General features: G+C 34.7%; 1 protein-coding gene across 1 annotated transcript in view; it reads right to left on the reverse strand.

Annotated features, from left to right (window-relative positions):
• HDAC9 (histone deacetylase 9) overlaps positions 1–20,508 on the reverse strand; it is a 682,621-nt gene that overhangs the window by 163,959 nt on the left and 498,154 nt on the right. Inside the window, exon 18 of the mRNA XM_064487516.1 lies at positions 16,189–16,296. Coding sequence (XP_064343586.1) covers positions 16,189–16,296 — 108 coding nt within the window. The remainder of the gene's footprint in view (positions 1–16,188; positions 16,297–20,508) is intronic.

Consider the following 20,508-nt stretch of genomic DNA (forward strand, 5'->3'; position numbering starts at 1 on the left):
CTGTTGATTTTGCTTTTAAATAGCACTCAAATCTATGTACTATCCGTTTCTTGAATATTTCTGCCTTTCTCTCCATCCATCACTCATCTGGTAATTTCTTAGCAATTTCAATAACCAAATAGACAAACCATTCAGTAGCCTGATTTCTCAGTTATCTGACTCCTTGCCTTCAATAAATCTGTTTTCTGTTTACAGCCATACTCCTAGACCCTGCCATTACAAATAACTAAGGAAATCTCAATGTCAAATATCCTACTTTCTTACCCTCCTATTTTCCAAATGATGCCTCAACTGCACTGGGATGTCCAATCCTTTGACCTTAACTTTTGCTGTCCATCATTCATCTTTACCACCATGTTTACTTCTCTCCTAATCTGGGTTAGACTTCAGAGTCCATCATTATATTCACTTCCTTGCATATACTTTCAGACAATTTGTTCTTTATTTTATTCTTTATAAAAGCATAACTGCATGCAGAGTACAGAAAATGTATGCGATATTTATAAACTGACAGGAAATGAGAAAATTGTGTTTATTTGTTAGAAGTAGTTGATCAAACATTATATTTTTATTTAATATTTTAAATGTAACTCTATTTGGGGAAGCTATAAGAACAAAATCAAAGAAATCTGTCCTGCTGAGAAAAATGTTTTATGTATAACATAACTGCTTACTACTCAAAGACTAATAGAGCATGTCAGACCAGTTGATTGGGATTCTATTTTTAAAATTTCTCTTTTAGTGCATTATTAACTTAGAGCTCAGTAATTACCTCCCAATGTCTAAGTATTACCACTAAAGTATTTCTAAATGTACTAAAGTATCAATCCTCAGTGAAATAATACGTATCAAAACCGAGAACTGCATGGAAAAACTCTACAGCATGTATTTCCAAATAAAGATGTGATGGTTGAATTATTACTTCCAATACATTTGCTGAATTGGAAATTCATATGCAATGACTTATGTGCTTGAAATATTTCACTGGAAGCCAGAATCCCAGTTACCCTAGATTCATATTAATGCATTATCAATTTTGAAAATGACTTTAAGAAACACTTCTTAAAATCAATCTATACATAGGTTGATTTTTCTAAAGAAAACTTGAGATATTTTAATCTACTTTGATACTCAATAATAACTATAATTATCAAATATACCAGTGCATAAGCTATTCGGCTGTAGTAAAAAGAAGTGCTGAAAGCAGTTAGAACCTGCAATTTACATGACTATACTAAGATAGCATAATTTATCTCCCAACGAATCAATTTGCTTATAAGTGCCCTTTCTAACATCTCAATAAATACATTTGCCAAGTGTACAAGTCTTTTACTTGATGCTAGACTGAAAGAGTAATAAAATCTAGCATGCATTAGTTGGTTTTACATATTTACAAAAATTATGTATAGTAATAAACTTCTGGTTCTTTATACTAAGTTGCACAAAGATCAGGAAATCAGAAACATGGTATAGATATAATTCTTTTAAAAGATTTAATTGGAGAGAAGATCCTAATGTTCCTCTTTCATATCAAAATTTTGCTTCCGAAAATCATTATTTGAAGTAATTATGTTGTCTGTTGTATCTGTTCGGGTGTTTTGTTGTTGTTGCGGTTGTTCTTTTGTTTGTTTTAGTGGGCAGAGGTGGGTAATGATAACCTGTTGTAACAGGATTTAAGATATAAACAATACTGCTCATCTTGCTATAGTAAGTACTTCATTTATAAGGACTTCCCCTGCCACCCTCAGTCAGAAAGAGTTGAATAAGGCCAAAATGTCCATCAGAATTCTCTAGCATCTTGTGGGCCACCTATGATGGTTCATTTGAACTTGACTAAACTCTGCTTCCCCATCCAAATGGTGCTGGTACACTCAATATTGTGTTAGGAGAGTCCATTCATTTGGCTAAAAAACCTGAAAACTGCTCGATGGCAACTGTTTGTAGTGTCCTTGCTGACAGCACTGAATGTTAAAATTCTAGGTTAAGGCCATACATTAAAGTTGAATTAATACTACCCTCTTCTATCACTCTCTGGTAATGGATTTAGATGATCAGAAACCAACTCAGGGGCAGAGAAAGAAAAAGTAGATAATCACTGTCCTGCTTTGGTTTTCCCACTTCTGTTTACCTTATCGGAGCTTATGCATCAACTGGCTCAGGCAGTTGATGCATAAGCTCAGGCACAGCTGTGTTATTAATGAACTGTTAACTAACCTGTAATCTGGAGCTGAATGACATGGATATGACACAGCTCACCATTTGTTTAACATGCCTTATACCAGTTTCCATTCAAAGCTGCTATTGAAAAGCAAATGCAGATCTTTGGTGTATTCCGAGGTCTTTTTCTTCAGCTACACTAATATCTGCAACAAAACAGTTCCACATGATTTATAGTGTGGTAATAATAATTAAAGTGGAATATGCCTCTTCCCGGCTTTAAGCTCTTGAAGTAAAATCTTATTTAGAAGTAAAAAGAAATGCATTATGCCTATTAAATGTCATAAATAATTGGTTTGCCCTACTCTGTCAGTCTTTATCAGAAAGAGAGAGGGGATCAAATTATATCATTTTAGGGATGTAGTACTAACAAATGCTAGACCTTATTCACTTGTGTTCAATTTCACAAGTCTCTAATAAGCACAGTGCAATCTCTTTATTGTTAATTCTATATATAAAAATAGAAAATCTAGTTTTGTGATTATTTTTGAAAAGAAGGAATTTACCAGGACTATGAAGATAAAATACTGTTTTGAAGAATATCTGAACACTTGGTCAATGGGTACCCCCTAAGAATATATGAGCCAATTGTAAAATCTGACATTCAAATTAGTAAATCATTTTGGGTTGCCTTTAACTGGACACATATCTTGGAATACACTAATACAGCCCTTAAAACCAGTTAACTTCAGCCTCAAAAAAGACTTTCTAAAAAGACAGCTTGCTTTAAAATCAATGCTATTAGTTCTACAGCCTCTGAGGGAAGGAAGTTTCACAAAGAAAGTTTGTCTCTCACATACTAGAATCTGGGAGGTTAAAGGAGGTAGGGAGATTTGCCAAGAAAACAATAAGGGACATATGGGAATACCATTTCATTTCTTTGAGTGAACTCAAGGGAGCCAGGAAAACAGGAGCCCAGCATTAGCAGTTTAACTGAATGGTGGACCCCAAAGCATATGCACAGCTGCCAGCCTTGTTCCCCGAAGAATCCAGATGAAGAAGCTTGATGACAGCACTGGAAAACAGTTCTTAGGAAGCCTGGCATCTGTGGCCCATAATGCCTACAGCCTGAGCCTGGCAAGGATGTGGCCATAGATAGGAGTAAACACATTCATGAAAAACCAGTCTCCTGGTGGAAAGGAGACAGGGCATTTGATGGTGCTTATATTACACATAATTTAAGTTGAGCCCTGTATGAAAATAATAACAATGGGTCCACTATGAAGAAGTTTTTTCTGAGGGGTGGGAATCATCAGGATGTGGGTCTTGGTAAGGCAATAATAACCTACTGAAAGCAATTTGTTTCGTTTATCAATCAGTGGTTTGAGTTGATACAAGGCCCAACAATTCAATTCCTGAACTTTTTGAAACATGACTGGTTTTTGGACCACAGTGACTGAAAAAAAAAAAAATCAGGTATTTTTCATCATATAAAATAAAGCCTCAGTATGAAAAATTTCTGGGGGAAAAAAAGCATCAGGCAAAAGAATTTTTGTTTTTGTTTTAAGAACCAGAAAAAAAAAACGCTAAGACAGATGATCACAGCATTCTAGGAAGATAAAAGTGCAAAATGACAGTATGACATTATAACAGCAACTCAAGTAGTATGATATTATAGTAATAGTAAGATAATAGTAATGACCAAGACCTGAGTAAAGATAATACTGGAGGAAGAAGATTTTATCAACAAATGCCCCAAGATAGCATCACTTTTGTCATTACACTCACACCTTACTACAGCAGATTCACATTCAACCAACAGTGAATCTAATATTCTTGGTATCTTTCAGTGTATACATACAATTATATAACATGAAGTTTCAAAAATTTTACAGTAGCAATGTATATTTTATAACTATTATTAAAATGTCTGGGTTCTTTAGATAGATGATTTTTAACTTTGGCCACATTCTTCTTCTTCTAATTGTAAGATTTCTTCTTGTATTAAACCCTAATTTTCCATGGCAAGGGGGGAAGGCATAGTTCAGTGGTAAAGTGCATGCCTAGCATGCATGAGGTCATGGGTTCAATCCCTAGTACCTTCAGTAAAAAGTAAGTAAGTAAATCCATGGCTATATACTGGAACAAGAAGAGCTTCCAACAATTAAACCAGATGACTCAGTCAAAACTAGGCAATCAAACCAAAATTTCTACCAAAGAAATTAACTTATATAGCATTATGTACATAATAGCACCATGTAGAAACAACACCAATTCAACTGACTAGAAGTTTCATTCTGTAAGTTCATATGTGTGTGTGTGTGTATGAAATTTACTACCATATAACATTACAAAGGTGTAAAATACTCATGTTCTCCAAGTATGTATGATATGTGTGATTTGGACAGTGGTATCAAAAAGTCAGACAGTCTTTTGCAGAGATTGAAACAAAAAAGCAAGGAAACATCTGCATTATACATAAATCAGCAGGTATCAAATTTAATACTATCAAAGATACAAAACAAACATAAATTAGTTGGAACATTTTTTCCACTATACATTATTTGCTCTATACGTGAAATACTGAGGTGAAAATATAGCTGTAGAAAACCTTGCAAATAAATGCTAAATTTGAGACTGGAATTTATTTCAGGAAGCATTCTTTCCCATTCAAGTTATTTTAAAAATACTATCAGGACTGTGACTAAAAGTACAAAGTAGATGTCAGAGACTGAAAAGATTTCACCAAGTTTTAGAGTGGAGAGAGATACAGACAGAATCTGAAGGAATAGGTAGCAATTTTTAGTCAATATGAGCTAAATCACATACAAGCAATAAAATTTGGACAGTCCAAAGTCAAGAACCAGATAGAGAGACTGGAAATAGGCAGATCCAATTACCATGTAGCAGGCAATTGAAACTATAAAGTAGAAACTGAAATATTAGCCATAAGAAAAAAAGATGGGCAGAATAAAAGTCTAGAAAGCAGATTGTGCAGTGGGAACAGCACAGGCAGGCCACCAGGCAACAGGTCTTGGTTCATGAGTAAAGAATATGAGTAATAGGCTGTCTCACCTTTTACTTAATCCAAGAGCTTTTAAGTATTTGTATGTTAGTCATTATCTAGAGGTGTAAATAAGTCCATGAATTGGCTAATTTAAGACTTAATTTTCAGAAAAAGCTGGAGCATTCAGTAAAACAAGAGGTGAGGGGGTCAAGAACAAGGCAGATTTCCACAGGAATAAACATATAACTGTCAAGGTTTCTCCTTTTCTCTGATGTTTAGACATCCATTCACAGTAGATGTGCAGAGAGTATATTAGTAACATATTTGTCCTTTCCTTTATTAACGTTGAAAAATCAACATTGGAGAAATAAGTCAAGTGACCTCATCCTAATCATTGACATGTTCCTTATCAATGCGAGAGATAAAATTTAAAACAGGAGAGAACTTCAACTTTCTCTCAAAAATACATTTGTTTTGGAGATCCACATCTGATTAGAAAAAAGAGGGATGTGCAGAACTTCAGTCCTCCAAAAGTAAAATAAATCACTTAATAACCAAAAAAAAAAAAAAAGCTTTTCTTTAAATCATTGAAGAGCTTTGAATACAAAGAAACTTTAATTACCAATCCAGAGAAACAAGCTCTTTGTTTTAACACTAGATTTGACTATGACTGGATTTTAAACACAATGCCTAGCATATAATCAAATATTACAAGACATGCAAAGAAGCAAAATAACAAGACTCACAATCAAGTAGAAAAAAAAAAAAAAGGTAACAGAAATATACTCACAAGTGACTCATATTAGAATTACCAGAAAAGGATTTTTAAATTAACTATGATAGATATGTTAAGAATTTACGGGAAAAGATAGTGAAGAGAGACATAAAGATGAAGAGGAGAATTTCAAAAGAGATCTGGAAGCTGTGAAAAAGAACTAAATGGGAAATGAAAAAGTATTTGGATGGGATTAATGGCAGCTTGGACAAAACAGAAGACAAGGACAATGAACTTAAAAACAGGTCAAGAGAAATTATCCAAATAGAAGTAGAGAGAAGAAAATAAGACAATGGAGAGAACTTTAATATCCAGTGGGACAGTGTGAAGTGATCAAGTAAACATATAATAGGGCTCTAAAAAATAGAAGATACAGAGAACGTAATAGAATATAGTATTTTAAGAAATAACAAAGTTCTTCAAATTTTATCAAAAACAGCAAGCCACTAATACAAGAAGATCAGTGAACTACACCCAGAATAAAAACAGGGAAAACTATATTTAATCACAAAACTACTAAAAAAAAAAAAGGTAAATAAAGACAGAGAGAAAAAAGATGCATTGCATCATTAAATTACAGAAGTAAGTGATAAGAATGACAACTGATTTCTCACCATCAAAAAAAAAGGGGGAAAAAGATAATACAGGAAGGATATTTTTTTAAAGTGTGAAATAACTGTCAACAATGAATTTTATATGAAATGATAGTCATTCAAAGACTAAATGAAAAGAAAAACATTTTCTTATAAACAAAAGATGAGAGAATTTGTTGCCAGCAGAACTGCAATAAAAAGAATGCTGAAGGAAATTCTTCAGCCTGAAAGGAAATGATACCAGATGGAAGTCTGGATTTGCCCAAATGAATACAGAACACCAGAAATACTAAAAGAGTGAGCAAATATAAAAGACATTTTATAAATTACATTATACATGTATACACATATTTTTCTGTCTCATACACACACATGCATAAACACTTTAAATTTGTTAAAAAAAACTTTCAACTATTAAAGCAAAATTGATAATTTATTATGGAGATCTCTAAAATATGTAAAAGTAAAATATATGATAAAATAATAGAGAGGTTAGGAGATCATAAGAGAATTACACTGTTATAAGTCCCAATAAATGCAAAATGATTCAAGTCATACAAAGTATATTTTCTGACTCCAGTAGAATAAAATTAGAGTAGAGAAAGATAACTGGAAAAATCCCCAAATAGTCAGACACTAAGTAACACACTTCCAAATAACTCACGTGTGAAAGAAGTAGTCAAATGGGAAATTTTGAACATAATGAAAATGAAACACAACATGCCAAAATTTATAGAAGGCAGCAAAAGTAGTATTTAGAAATTTAAATAGCTAATAATACTGTATAATAGTTTGAATATTAGAGAGCTGCTTAGAAAGTACACTTCAAGTGCTCTTGCCATAAAGAGAGAAAAAAAACAAAAATGAGTATCTTAATTAGCTTTAACTGTATTGACTGTAATAATCATTTCAGTCTGTATATGTATATCAAATTATCATGTTGTATACTTAAATATATACAATTTTTATTACAATAAAAATAATAAGAAAGATGTTTATAGCACTAAATGCCTATACTGGGAAAGAAGAAAATTCTCAAGTCTGTGACCTCAGCTTCTACCTTAAAAAACTAGAAAAAGAAGAGCAAATGAAACCCCATGAAAGTAGAAAAAGGGAAATAATAAAGGTCAAATCAGTGAAACAAAATGGAAAAAAAAAGACTATGAATGAAATGAAAGGCTGGTTCTTTGAGAAACATCAATAAAATTGATAAATTTCTAGCAATGCTGATCAGAAAAAAAAAAAAAGAAGATGCAGATTACCATGCTCAGGAATGAGGTGAAGAAGTAAAGATTCTATAGATAAAATGGTAATTACATTGAAGAATGGCTTGTCATTTTCTTATAACATTACACATACTCCTAACCTATAGCAATTACCTCTCTGCTAGGCATTTAACAATAAGAAGTAAAGATATATATCCAAAAACCAGCTTTGAAAAATCTCTTCATTGCAGCGGTGTTCATAATCCAAAACTAGAATGAATCAACAAACTGCACAATATTCATAAATAGAATACCACTCATTAATCATCAGAGAAATGCAAATTAAAACCGTTATGAGATATCACTTCACCTGTCAGAGTGGTTATCATCAAAAGAACTCAAATTAAAAATGTTGTCAAGGATGCAGGGAAAAGGCAACTCTCATACATGGGTGGTGGGAAAGTAAATTGATGCAGCTACTATGGAAAAAACATGGAGGTTTCTCAAAAACCTAAAAATAGAAACACTATATGATCCAGCAATTCCACCCCTGGGTATTTATCTGAAAAAATGAAAACACTGAATTGAAAAGATATAAGCACTTCAATATTTATAGCAGCATAATTTACAATTGCCAAGATATGGAAGCAAACTAAGTTGTCTATGAATAGATAAAGATGATGTGGTATACATATACAATGGAATATTACTCTGCCATAAAAAGAACGAAATTTTGCCATTTTCCACAACAGGGATGGATGTGGAGGGTATTATGCTAAGCAAATTAAGTAAGACAGATACTGTTTGTTTTCACTCATATGTGAAATCTAAAAAATACAACAAACCAGTAAATATAACAAAAAAGATGCAGACTCACAGATAGAGACAACAAACTAGTGGTTACCAGTGGGGAGAGAGAACAGGAGATGGGCAAGATAGGAGTAGGGGATTAAGAGGTACAAGTTACTATGTATAAAATAAAGAAGCTACAAGAATATATAGTACAATATGAGGAATACAATCAGTATTTTATAATAACTATAAGTGGAATATAAACTTTAAAAATTGTGAATCACTATGTTGTACACCTGAAACTTAATATACTATACATCAACTATACCTCAATAAAAATATTAATTTAAAATTTGGCATCATGAGTACCTTTTAATGAGATAAGGCATCAACTGACAAATTGTGAGTTAACAGCTCCTGCCATTTAAAATTATCATTTGTTTTTTTTAAAGTGTAGAAATTTTAATTTTCAAACTAAGGGGAAATAATAATATCTGTATTATAAAGAAAATAAACAAAAATTTTAAATAAAAAACAGAATGCTACTCAGCAACAAAAGTTAATAAGCTAAATGATACTTGCAATAGAATGGAGGTATCTCAAAAAACATTATATGAACTGAAAGAAGTCACACAGCAATTCTGCATTCTATCTACCACTACATATATAAAGTTCCATAATAGGAAAAATTTCATGACTATCAGAAAAAACAGATCAGTGTTTGCCTGTGCTGGAGAGTGACAACCGACAGGCATGAGTGAACTTTCTGGGGTGATTTAAGTATCAGCTAACTCGTGGTAGTAGCCATGTACAGACATCTGTCAAAAGACATCATACCGTTGAAAATCTGTATGTTTTATTCAATGTATGCTATACCTTGATTAAAAAATAAATTACATTACCTATTTTTGAAAAATCTCAAGTGATTACTAAATTTTTTACAGCCATATACAGTGAGGATATTAAAGGACTATACTTTGAATTTTTAGTAACTGTTTGTGGTAGGCAGAAGTCCCCTCAAAGACATGTTGGTGCAAATGGCAAAATTTCACTCTATGGCTGAGAAATATTTCATTGTGTATATATACCACATCTCCTCTATACATTCATTAGTTGATGGACACTTAGGTTGCTTCCATATCTTGGCAACTGTAAATAATGCTACTATAAACACTGAGATGCACGTATCTTTCTGAAATAGTGTTTTTGGGTTTTTTTGGATATATACCCAGGGGATAGAATTGCTGGATCCTATGGTAGTTCTGTTTATTTTTTGAGAAACCTCTATGCTGTTTTCCATGGTGGCAGCTCCAATTTACCAATTTACATTTCCACCAACAGTGTACAAGGGTTCTCTTTTTCTACATCTTCATGAACATTTATTATTTGTTGTCATTCTGACAGATACGAGGTGATATCTCTTTGTGGCTTTTTTAAAAAAAATTTTTTTAAAGTGACAAAGCAAGTAATTTAATACACATTTGAACTTTACCATACACATGTAAAGCAATCTAAAGTTTAACATACTTGGGTTTTTGTTTTGTTTTGTTTTTTTATTTTAAAATCATTTTTTAAACTTTTTTTTAATTGAGTTATAGTCATTTTACAATGTTGTGTCAAATTCCAGGGTAGAGCACAATTTTTCAGTTATACATGAACATACATATACTCACTGTCACATTTTTTTTCGCTGTAAGCTTTAATTTGTGTTTCCCTGATGATTTGTGATGTTGAGCATCTTTTCATGTAACATTTGCAAACATTTAAAAACATGAAAATGCCAAATAAAGACAAGAGTTGAGAGCATTGGAAATTCTTACGTGTTGCTGGTGAGGTATGAAATCGGAACAATGACTTAGGTATTTGTTCTCTATATGTTGTCTTTTTTTGTTCCCATTACACTGCCTTCTTTTGTTAAACAGATATTCTCTAGTGTACCATTTAAATTTCCTTGTCATTTCTTTCAATACATTTTTGAGTTTTTTTTTTTAACCTTTGCCTAGTAGATTATAATTAGCATCTTAACTTTTAACAATCTAGTTCAGACATGAACCATATTTCAATCAATCCAAAAGATCTGTTTTGCTTTGTTTTGTTACACAGCTCCATCCCCACTGCCTTCCTTTGTGCTGTTATTGTCCTACAAACTAATATGGCAATTCTGGAAATTAGATTTTTACCCCTCCCCAGGGTTTGTCGTTCTTTTGTTTGCTTAATGACTTTTCTGAACTAATTCTATTAAGACCATATTCTACACTGAGTGCAGCACTGACGCCTTTGCTTGGTTGACTGAGTGGTCAGTTAATGGATGGACAGAGATTTCCTTAAATGCCTGAAACCAATAGTTCCAAGCCTTTTTTAAGGGGCCCCGAACATGTGTTTTGGACACTCTTTCAATACTCAGCCAGGGAGTTGACAACTCTACATTAGCTTTCACTTCCTGTTTGAGCAGAGCCTCCAAGTCAGCTTGAGAAGAGAGCTAAGGGCCTTCTAGGTCTTTTTTCCTGAGTGTGAACACTGCCCTGAGTATGCGCACAGTGCAATCATGCACTCGGCCTTCTAGAATCTTAGGAGTTTGATGGGGTTTTTCATAGTCCTTATGCATATCTCATTCCTCAGTTTTCCTTGAAGCTTGTGGTTAATTGTTCTCTTAATTGTCGTCTTCAACTTTAGGCAGCCACGAAGTTAATCAATTACTTTTAATTTTTTCAAGAAATACTTCTGAGAAAAGGCTTTTCACATCAGGTATACTCCAAGTCAGGTGAAATAAAGACAGTTTTGCAAGTAGGGTCTTGTACTGAAGCACCAGACAGGCCAAATATTGGCAATTCTCTGGGAAGGAAGCTTTGAAGAAGCTCCAACCCCATTATGCCCTGTCTGGAGATTGCCAAGTTACTGGTTTTCACTGGGAATGCAGGCTGTTATTTGTTAAAGCTACTGCGGAACTGGAAAGGTTAAGATGAGAATAGGGTGAATTAAAACATCACAAAGCTCACTGTTTTTACCAAGACTTAGACAGTTTTGTTTTGAATATATGCTTCCCCTGAGTTGCTGCAAGCTTTTGGTTACTTTCCAGAGTTTTAAAAATCTTAATCCTGTACATTTTGCCAGTTTTGTCACTGATTCTATGGAGAAAAGAATTTTCAGAGGTTTTAAACTGCCATTTTTTGCTGATGTCATTGTGCCAAAACGACTTTGGAATTCTACCCTGTATTACTCACCGAATGTACTATGTTTCTATCCTAGGAGCTTACCATTTTACTCTTAGTTATGCCACAGTGAAAGAGCAGGCATGTTTTAAGAGTGTTCACAGCAGCATAGTTTAAAAGAGCAAAAACCTGGAAACAACTAAATGCCCAACAGAAGACTGAATAAACAAATTATGATGTACAAGGGAATACTTGATAGTGATGAAATGATGAAAATGAATAAATCACAGTTAAGTAAATTCATGTGGATAAAGCCTCATAACATGATTTTAAGTTTGGGGAGAGAAATCTGAGGAACAACACATTAAATAAGATTCCATTTTATAAAGGTATAAAACATATGGTTAAAACTATTAAAGAAAGGAAAAGGAATAATTTTAAAAATACAACACATTAATGATTACCTATAGGTCAAAGGACAGGAATGAGATAAGTACTGAGAGAACTTTATAGGGTTAGCAAAGTAATATCTCTTATGTTGGACAAAGGGCTCACAGGTGTTTATTATTTGCTTTATAAGTTATATATAAGTTATTAATGTAACTTCTTGTCTTTTGGTATGTATTAAATGTTTTACAGTAACAAAAAGGAGAGGATCTAGACTATTTGAAAGAAATCACTTTAACCCCTTTTTACTTAAATACTTGTGCTACTTCCACAACAAATTCCTCATAAAGTAGTTGAAAGAGAACAGAGGATTGTGATATATACAGGCTTTGCCATTTATTAAACTTTCTGAGGGATCTTAAGAAGTTATTTGATGTCTCTGAGCTCGTATCCTACTGGTGGTACTTACTTCAAAGACCATTATGGGAATAATGACAAATTATATGCAAACTGCCCAGCTTAGAGTAGATACTCAATGAATGGCAGGTATTGTCAGCAATAAGGCATCACAGTATCCATTCAAATGTTAAAGAAATCCACCCATTGTTCAGATAATAAGGAGGAGGTTCTTTCTGACAAAAATTTCCAGAAAGCAACTTTTACTTTTTTTATGATGAAATTATAGCACTACAAAAATAGCATCAAAGGGAGCCCTTACAGTAAAGCTTGATAAGTGTTCAATCATTTTTTCAGCTATTATAAGGTATAATTGACAAATAAAATTCTGTATATTTAAGGTGTACCTGATATTTCACACTATTTTTTAAGCCAAGTATTGAACCATTTATAATCTGAAAAAAATCATCTTTTAGAGATATTTCTATTTCTAGACATACTTTCTTAAATGCCCTTTAGAGTAATAAAACCATTCTAAGATATATATTCTTCCACTTATAGTTTCCAATACAACAAACATTTCCACATTTTCAGAATATTTATGTTCCTTAGTTCTAGAATCAGAGAAATAGTCAATTAGGGTATCTGCAGGTTTGAGAAATTTCCATTTGTGTGGGTTTTTAAATATCTTAATAAAAACCTGGAAAACTTAAAGTTCCTATAATTTCCACTGAAATCCACTGAGCATGTCCGTGCTGTGCCAAAAATACACCTATTTACTGCTGTAGTTTGCTGCACACGGTCAATTTAAGTATTAACATGAGACCCATTCCCTCTGCCTGGATTATTCTAATTCCTTCAGCCAATCAGTATCCTCAGGTGAAGAAAGGACAAACCTGCCAAAAGTTGGGGGAGTGGTCATGATAAAGCTCAACATCAAGCAAAAATTCCAGGTAATCAGATCTGTCTGTGGCATTTTCCTTTTTTGTGCACATTTCTTATCTCCTAGGTCCCCATCCCGTATGAGTTCAGCGACCTCCTTCTAGCTATCTCTTAGCTCTCAGTTCACCACTCCAACCAGGCCCACCCTATGTGAAATAGAGCTTTTAATTCTTCTCTGTTTTCCAAGCAAAATTAGTGCAATCTCTTTCAATATGGCAATGTTGTTTCCTTAATTTACAGATTTATAGGGGGAGTGGGGTAGAACATGTAAGAATTGAATGTGGATGCAGAAAACGAAAAACAAAACACTAAAGTTTTCTTTTTTCACATCTCTTATCAGAGGGTAACTTACCAGTGTCCTCAAATAAGCTTCCCTATTTTCTTCCTACATCTGAAGGAAGTGACTCCACAGCCATGAGTGTTAATGCTCCTGGCCAGCAGGGTACCCGCCCTGTCATAATAGAGTCTGGGACAGGTCGACACTCAGTAATATTTTGGCTAGAGGTGCTTAAACATGGCTATCTACTGTGGCATTCTGTAGGCCTCCCCAAATTATTAGCAACCAAGGGGTTCACTCTTGGCTCATCAACCCTCGTGCCTTTGTTATGGTCCTGTCTTGGACTTTCACTTTGGGCTTAACAATGAGAAAGATAAACAATGATAAAGATTGCAAAATCTGGAATATTCACCAAAGTAAGTTGAATTAGTTTTGGGATATCTACTATTTGGTATGCCACAGTATGTACTGAGAATCAGGTCCACTTTTCATTCGCAAATAGCTCAGAATGTCAAAACCACGCACAACCTTCAACATTATCAATTCTACCTTGCTGATTTTGCAGAACAAAAAACTGAAGCCCAGAGAAGTTAAGTGATTTGCCACAAATGACACAGCATTTAAGTGGCAGAGCCTGGACTACGTTTCTCGATTCTTATGCTGGCTCTTTTTCCCTATCCTTCTTTTTTCTTTTTTAACCATACCTGCTGATTTCTCAACCAAGAGGAGAAAAAGCATTTATATGAATCCTTGTTCTTAACATAAATAGCCGATGTTAGTACAGCTGGTGGTCAGCAGCACGTCCATACCATACGCTGTTGACACTTTGTTTGTAATTGCTATTTTAAATGACTACCTCCTAAAAAATAGAATTAGGTTTTTGTTCAACACTCTTCATATATACATTTGGCAATGGTGCACTCTGTGAGGCTAATAGCAATGATGATCTTGAGTGTAATTTGTGGTCATTCTACTTGAGGTTTCTGAATTACTGATTAAACGTCAACAAAATCAGAACAATTAGAAACTGTGAAATGCTATCATTCTGATCTGTTATCAAGTAGGCCTGTGCCAGAATAATCTTTTAAAAATTATAATATTGTGGCCTGGCTGTTGTTTGTCATTTGAACTTTTTTGAAAATAAGACTCTTGAATATTTTTTTAAATGTCAATTTATTCTACAAGTGACATACTCAAACAGAAAGAATTATTCCTGAAGTAAGAGCCAAAACCTCTCCTAGGGCTGATTCCTTTCTTCTTTTCAATAGCTCATTACCAAAGGTAAAGACTTAATATTAAGCAACACATTAATGGCCTCATAAATCTCCTGAGATGAGCAATTAATGTCCTGATGCTGATCATGTCATGTCAACTTTACATGAGGCATAAAAATATAGATCCATTTATCTACCTACCTATCTATACATATATATTTTTAAATATAGCCCACCTTATCAAAATTATATTTCTGTAGGTTCTGACTTAAAAGAGTTAGAGCAAAGACTTCTGGGACAGACAATGCATTATGAAGTGCACACTCCTACCCTGCATTTTTAATCACAAGTGAAACAGTCAGGTGTAACTGAATAAAATTCATGAGACAGAAAGAAAAATAATCCTAATTAGATTTTATTTTAGATTAACAAAACCCACAGAGCCAATATTGTTCATTACAATATATTTCCCCTAAGCCCCACAATTGCTAAAAATACCAAAATAACCACTGCCTAGATTTCATTATGAAGTGTGTGAACTAGTGCATTAAAAAGCCATGTTAGCACCAGAAAAGTTTATTGGGGCAACTGCATTCAATATGCACATGGTATACCTTTAAATAGCACTGTTAAAATACCAAATAAAATGTCAATGTCTGTCAGGTCTCTGGCTTTTATAAATTGTTTAGACTGGGAAACACTGGGGTTTGGACATTGTTCTTTTCACATGATGTAGAAAAGAAGAGACCATAAAAAGAAAAGAACAATAAAGCATAGCTCATTTTTTAAGTTCTTTCATGGAAAAACATACTCTGGATCATTACCCTTCTAATCAACAATTTCCTTCTTCCTCCCAATCCTTCCCATCTGATATTTACCTTTCTACCCCCCTCCCCGCCCTCTCTCTGGGTGGTATTCTGAGCTTATACTTAGTACTCAGTAATCATAATTTGTATGTCGCTTCAAAGGAGAATCCCAGGAGGGTATGACAGATATGTATATACTGGGTGTTTTTAACCTGGACCATAGCTTTACTCACCATTCTATGATCTTAAAAATACACCACAGTGCCCTGACCAGAGTTCCCCCAAGGAGAGGACGGCCCACGAGCAGGATCAGCTACTACCTACCTATAGACTACTTATGATCACACCTCAGCGGCCATCTCCCTGCCCCTCCCCTCCACCCCACTCCTTTTATTACCACACCACACTCCCCACAATTCCCAAACAACAACATCTCTGTTTCAGCTTCTTCTCTGGATTTCCCACACTTAATGCAACCCAGACCTCACCTTCAGCTCTCCTGAGGCCACTTTGGAAGCCAGCTCGATGACACAGCCAACAGCCATGCGTGCAGCACCGGACGAGTGCAGCTCATTCCAAATGGTGTCACTGTCCACCTGAGCAAACAGTCAGCAGCCCGCAGAAAGAGAGGGAGAGGACAGGAGAAGGAGGAGATGAAAGAGGGAGGGAGGAGGAGGGGAGTTGAGACGGGGAGAGAGAGAAAGCAAATTTGTGAGGAAGGGCTGGCAGGGTAACAGCCTATGTACAATAACATGAGTCTTCCGCCCTGGCCAGCTGAAAAGACCTTCTGGACACGGCTTTGCTTGTACTTTTTCTCTACACTGACTTCTCCAATGGAAACACATTCCTGCCATGCCTCACTGCCATTCCCTGTTTAGATTGCTCATTACAAACAGCATTACATAGGCCGAATCTGGCGTAGTTACAGGCTTGCTAGAAACCAGGCCCCAGTAGTAGATAGAGTAAAAGCTAAGAGCACTTAGCTATACATAAAAATCGGATTTGCAAGTGCTAGAGGGGGAAAATTCAAATACTTTCCTGGCTGCAGGTTTACAGGGAGCCAAAGACAATTATTAGCCAGGGAGCAGTCGCAGTCAGCGAGTAAGAAGTAGCAGTTCAGGTTGTCTGAATGAATGCAAGAGTGTGTGGTCCTCACACTTAAAGCATGCCCAACACTCAACTGCAAGGAGTGATTCAATTTTCAAAGTAGAAGCTTAAAATTTCTAACATTTAATACGGTTTGGCGGCTAGTTTTAGGGCAAACTGATATTATTAAAATGAGATAGGCCATTAAAATACATAGTTGCTTCTATACTACAGAACATTATCAAAACAAAGCATAAACCAATATTTTAAATTTACCTTTATAAAGGGCTGTTTACTTTTTTTTGTGCATGCAGTAAGAAAACATACAACAAGGACAAGAAAAGTACAATAGTAGTGACTTATAATTGTCATATGTTACATATTTTTATGCATTAAATATTCCATTATATAAAAAATAACAGTATCAAATGGCAGATATCTCTAATTTTAGGACACATTCATTACTTGGAGTACTAGGAAATGCAATAAAAATTTTGTGACTGGGCAAATATCAAGACTTCTCAAAGAGTCAAAGAAGGGAAATCCTACACACACAAAAAATATTTTTTTAAAAAAAATAAGAATTAAAGAGGCCTAATGAGAGGGAGCAAATACAATAAATAATAATAACACACCTTCACAATGCACTAAGCGGTTTCCCTAAGCATTTTCAAATGCTATTTCTCATGAAAGCCTTAAAACTGTAAATTCTGTCAAGAACAATAAAAAAATACATAAATGTATAGAATATTAAGATCCTCTCAACAACAGCAAAGTATGAAGAGAGAAGGTTCTGGAATCAAACCATCCAGGTGAAATTATGGCTTCACCACTAAAAAGTGAGTGACATTGGGCAATCAATTAATTAGCATCCCTGTGCCTTGGTTCCCTTACCTATGAAATAGCAACTTTTAAAAGTACCATCTGCATATGATTTTGGTGAGGATTAAATGAGTAAGTGATAGGCAACTGTTAGCCACTACTGTTCTGGTTGCTGTTACACCCATTTTGTAATGCCTAGCACATAGCTGAGGCTGATTCCTGAATGAGCTTGCTACTGAGTGAGCACACTATAGCTTAGAGAGACCACTCAACTGGTCTGAGGACCCTCACACAGACCTCTAACCCTGACAACATGTCTTTCTTCCATATCCCTGAAATAACACTTGCTTTGTAAGAACATTCAGCCCATTTCATAGTCAACATCATCATGACCAACACTATCAGCTAACAAGTAAAGGAATCAATGAATGAACACTGGAAACTAATCATTTTCCCTCTGGACTGAAAGTGTTATTTTTTACTGAATCACTATAAATAAGTAGTTATTTGAGCTTCAAGAGGATATATCCTTGAGGAAGATGGTTGCTTAAGTTGAAAAATAAAAATCAACATTTACATTGTGTTGAATACTTTTAAACCAATTTTCAACCATTATGGAGCTACAGGTGCCATGCAAAGTCCTCATTCATCAGATTTTAAATTATTGTGAAGGCAAGCAAACATAAAACAAATCAATAAATCCCAAAAGACTTCACAGGTGACTCAGAACAACATATAATTCCAAACCCCTTTTTACTTGATTTTGGAAATCACTGTAAGTTTTCTTAAATAAAGTGTTTTTTCTTTAAACAATAGTAGAAAATTTTCTTCCAAAAAGTTATAAATACTATAACTTGATTAGAAAAATATTCCAACAGCTGAGAACAATGTTTCTTTAACCATAATATTATGCGGCATTAGATAGCCACAAATAACTTTCATATATACCTTCCTGTCTATATAGTTCTTTCTCCCTAGAAGCATTCTTTAGAGGTAATACTCTGTGTTTGTGCCATTAATTTTGATGTATAAACCTCTACTAATCAAGATTAATTTTTACATTCAGCTAGCATTTATTAGGTATCTACTATGTACTGGGGGCTAAGAATTATAGTATGGGAATTACTTTTATTATATAATAAAGATAGGGTTATTGGTGGAAAGTGTGTTGGGCACATAGATGCTCAATGGATGCTTGAAGTTTTGACCACATCCAGTGTAGACTTATCCTTAAACAGGTCCTATTTTGGAATCTATAGAATTTATCATTCATTTATTTGCTTGTATTTAAACGTAAAAAAAATTTTTCTCTAAATACTACTTCAACATATGTTTTATGTACATTTAACTTACAACTAAATGGTAATAGTAGTAAGTATTGCAGATATAAACCATTCATAAATGAGTAACTATATTTAATTCTGAATGTATGAACAGGTTTGTGTTAGCCTGACCTGCCACAACAAAATACAACAGACTGGGTGGCTTAAACAACAAGAATTTACTTCTGACAGTTCTGGTGGCTAGAAATCCAAGGTCAAGGCACCAGCCAATTCAATTTCTGGTTCAGTTCTCCTCCCAGCTTGCAGATGGTTGCCGTCTCACCATGTCCTGGCATGGCCTTTCCTCAGTGAATGCATGTGGAGAGAGACAGATCTCTCTTTTCCTCTTCTTATAAGGCCACCAACCCTTTTAAATTAGAACCCCACCCTTATGGCCTCATTTAACCTTAATTACCTCCTAACTGCCCTATGAAAGTCAATCACATCAGGGGTTAGGGCTTCAACATACGAATTTTGGAGGAACACAATTCAGTCCATAGCAAGTTTATATTCCAGAAACTTGCTTATAAGTCAATTTATAAGCATATTTCCCCAAGCCATTGTGTTCCAAATGGTATTTCAGGGCCATTAGACCCCAAAATTAGCTACCAAAAGCTATCCACATGTATTCCGCATGTTACAATTTAATAAGAGTTCCAACGGAAAAAGAAAAAAAGGATTCAGGGCTCATGAACTCCCCCTCCTATAATCCCTGTCACTAGTAGAGACTCCCAAATCCACTTCCTGCCATTCTTAATGGCAAAAAGTATTTGTTCTCCCGCTATGTCCCTCTTATTGGTTGGAGAGATTGCCAAAAATCTTTCCCTATATTAGTGACAGTGTCTAGAAGGTCACCTTCCTGTGAGAGCTCTAATTTCAACTGTGCAAGACTTCCTGAAAGTGGGGAAGAACTCTAGGTAAGAAAATGTCTGACTCCATCAATTGACAGTGATTCCTGGCCTGAAACGGGATACTGAGTGGCTGGAAAGGAACGGAAAAGAGTGAGAAAAATTTATCCCTGACAGATGTACATAACCAGGATTAAGAAGCTGAGATGGCATTACAATAATGGTGCAAGGAGAGACCAGAAGGGCTTAGAACTATAAGAAGACAGGTGCTCTAGCATTTGGAAGTTGAAGGTGGAGATATTAGGAGAGTGGAGCAGAGCTGGCTCTGGACATGTAAGATAATGTAAATTGTAACAGATTAGGCCAGGAAAGGGGAAAGAAATGGCAGAGGAGCAGAAAGCAATCCTGTTGACCTCACTAGCTGGCTGCTAAGATCTTGCTAAAGTTATTAAGGCATGTAAGGCAAATTCTTAAAACCAGAACTACTATCATTTGAAAAAGACAATGTTTTCACCCTTCTTTTTTTCCCACGTACTACATATACTTCCCCTTGGTCTGCCCATGAATTCATTCTTTTCTCTGATAAGTGTATGCACCCATGTGTGTGTGTGCACGCATGCATTGTTATGGGGCAATGGTATACGAGCTGAAAAGGAGATTAGGACTGATATAGAAGAAATGTAAAGAAACTCATTCAAAATACAATTTTGCATCAATACACATAGAAACC

Source organism: Camelus dromedarius, chromosome 7 (genome assembly GCF_036321535.1).
Source record: "Camelus dromedarius isolate mCamDro1 chromosome 7, mCamDro1.pat, whole genome shotgun sequence".
Lineage (NCBI taxonomy): Eukaryota > Metazoa > Chordata > Mammalia > Artiodactyla > Camelidae > Camelus > Camelus dromedarius.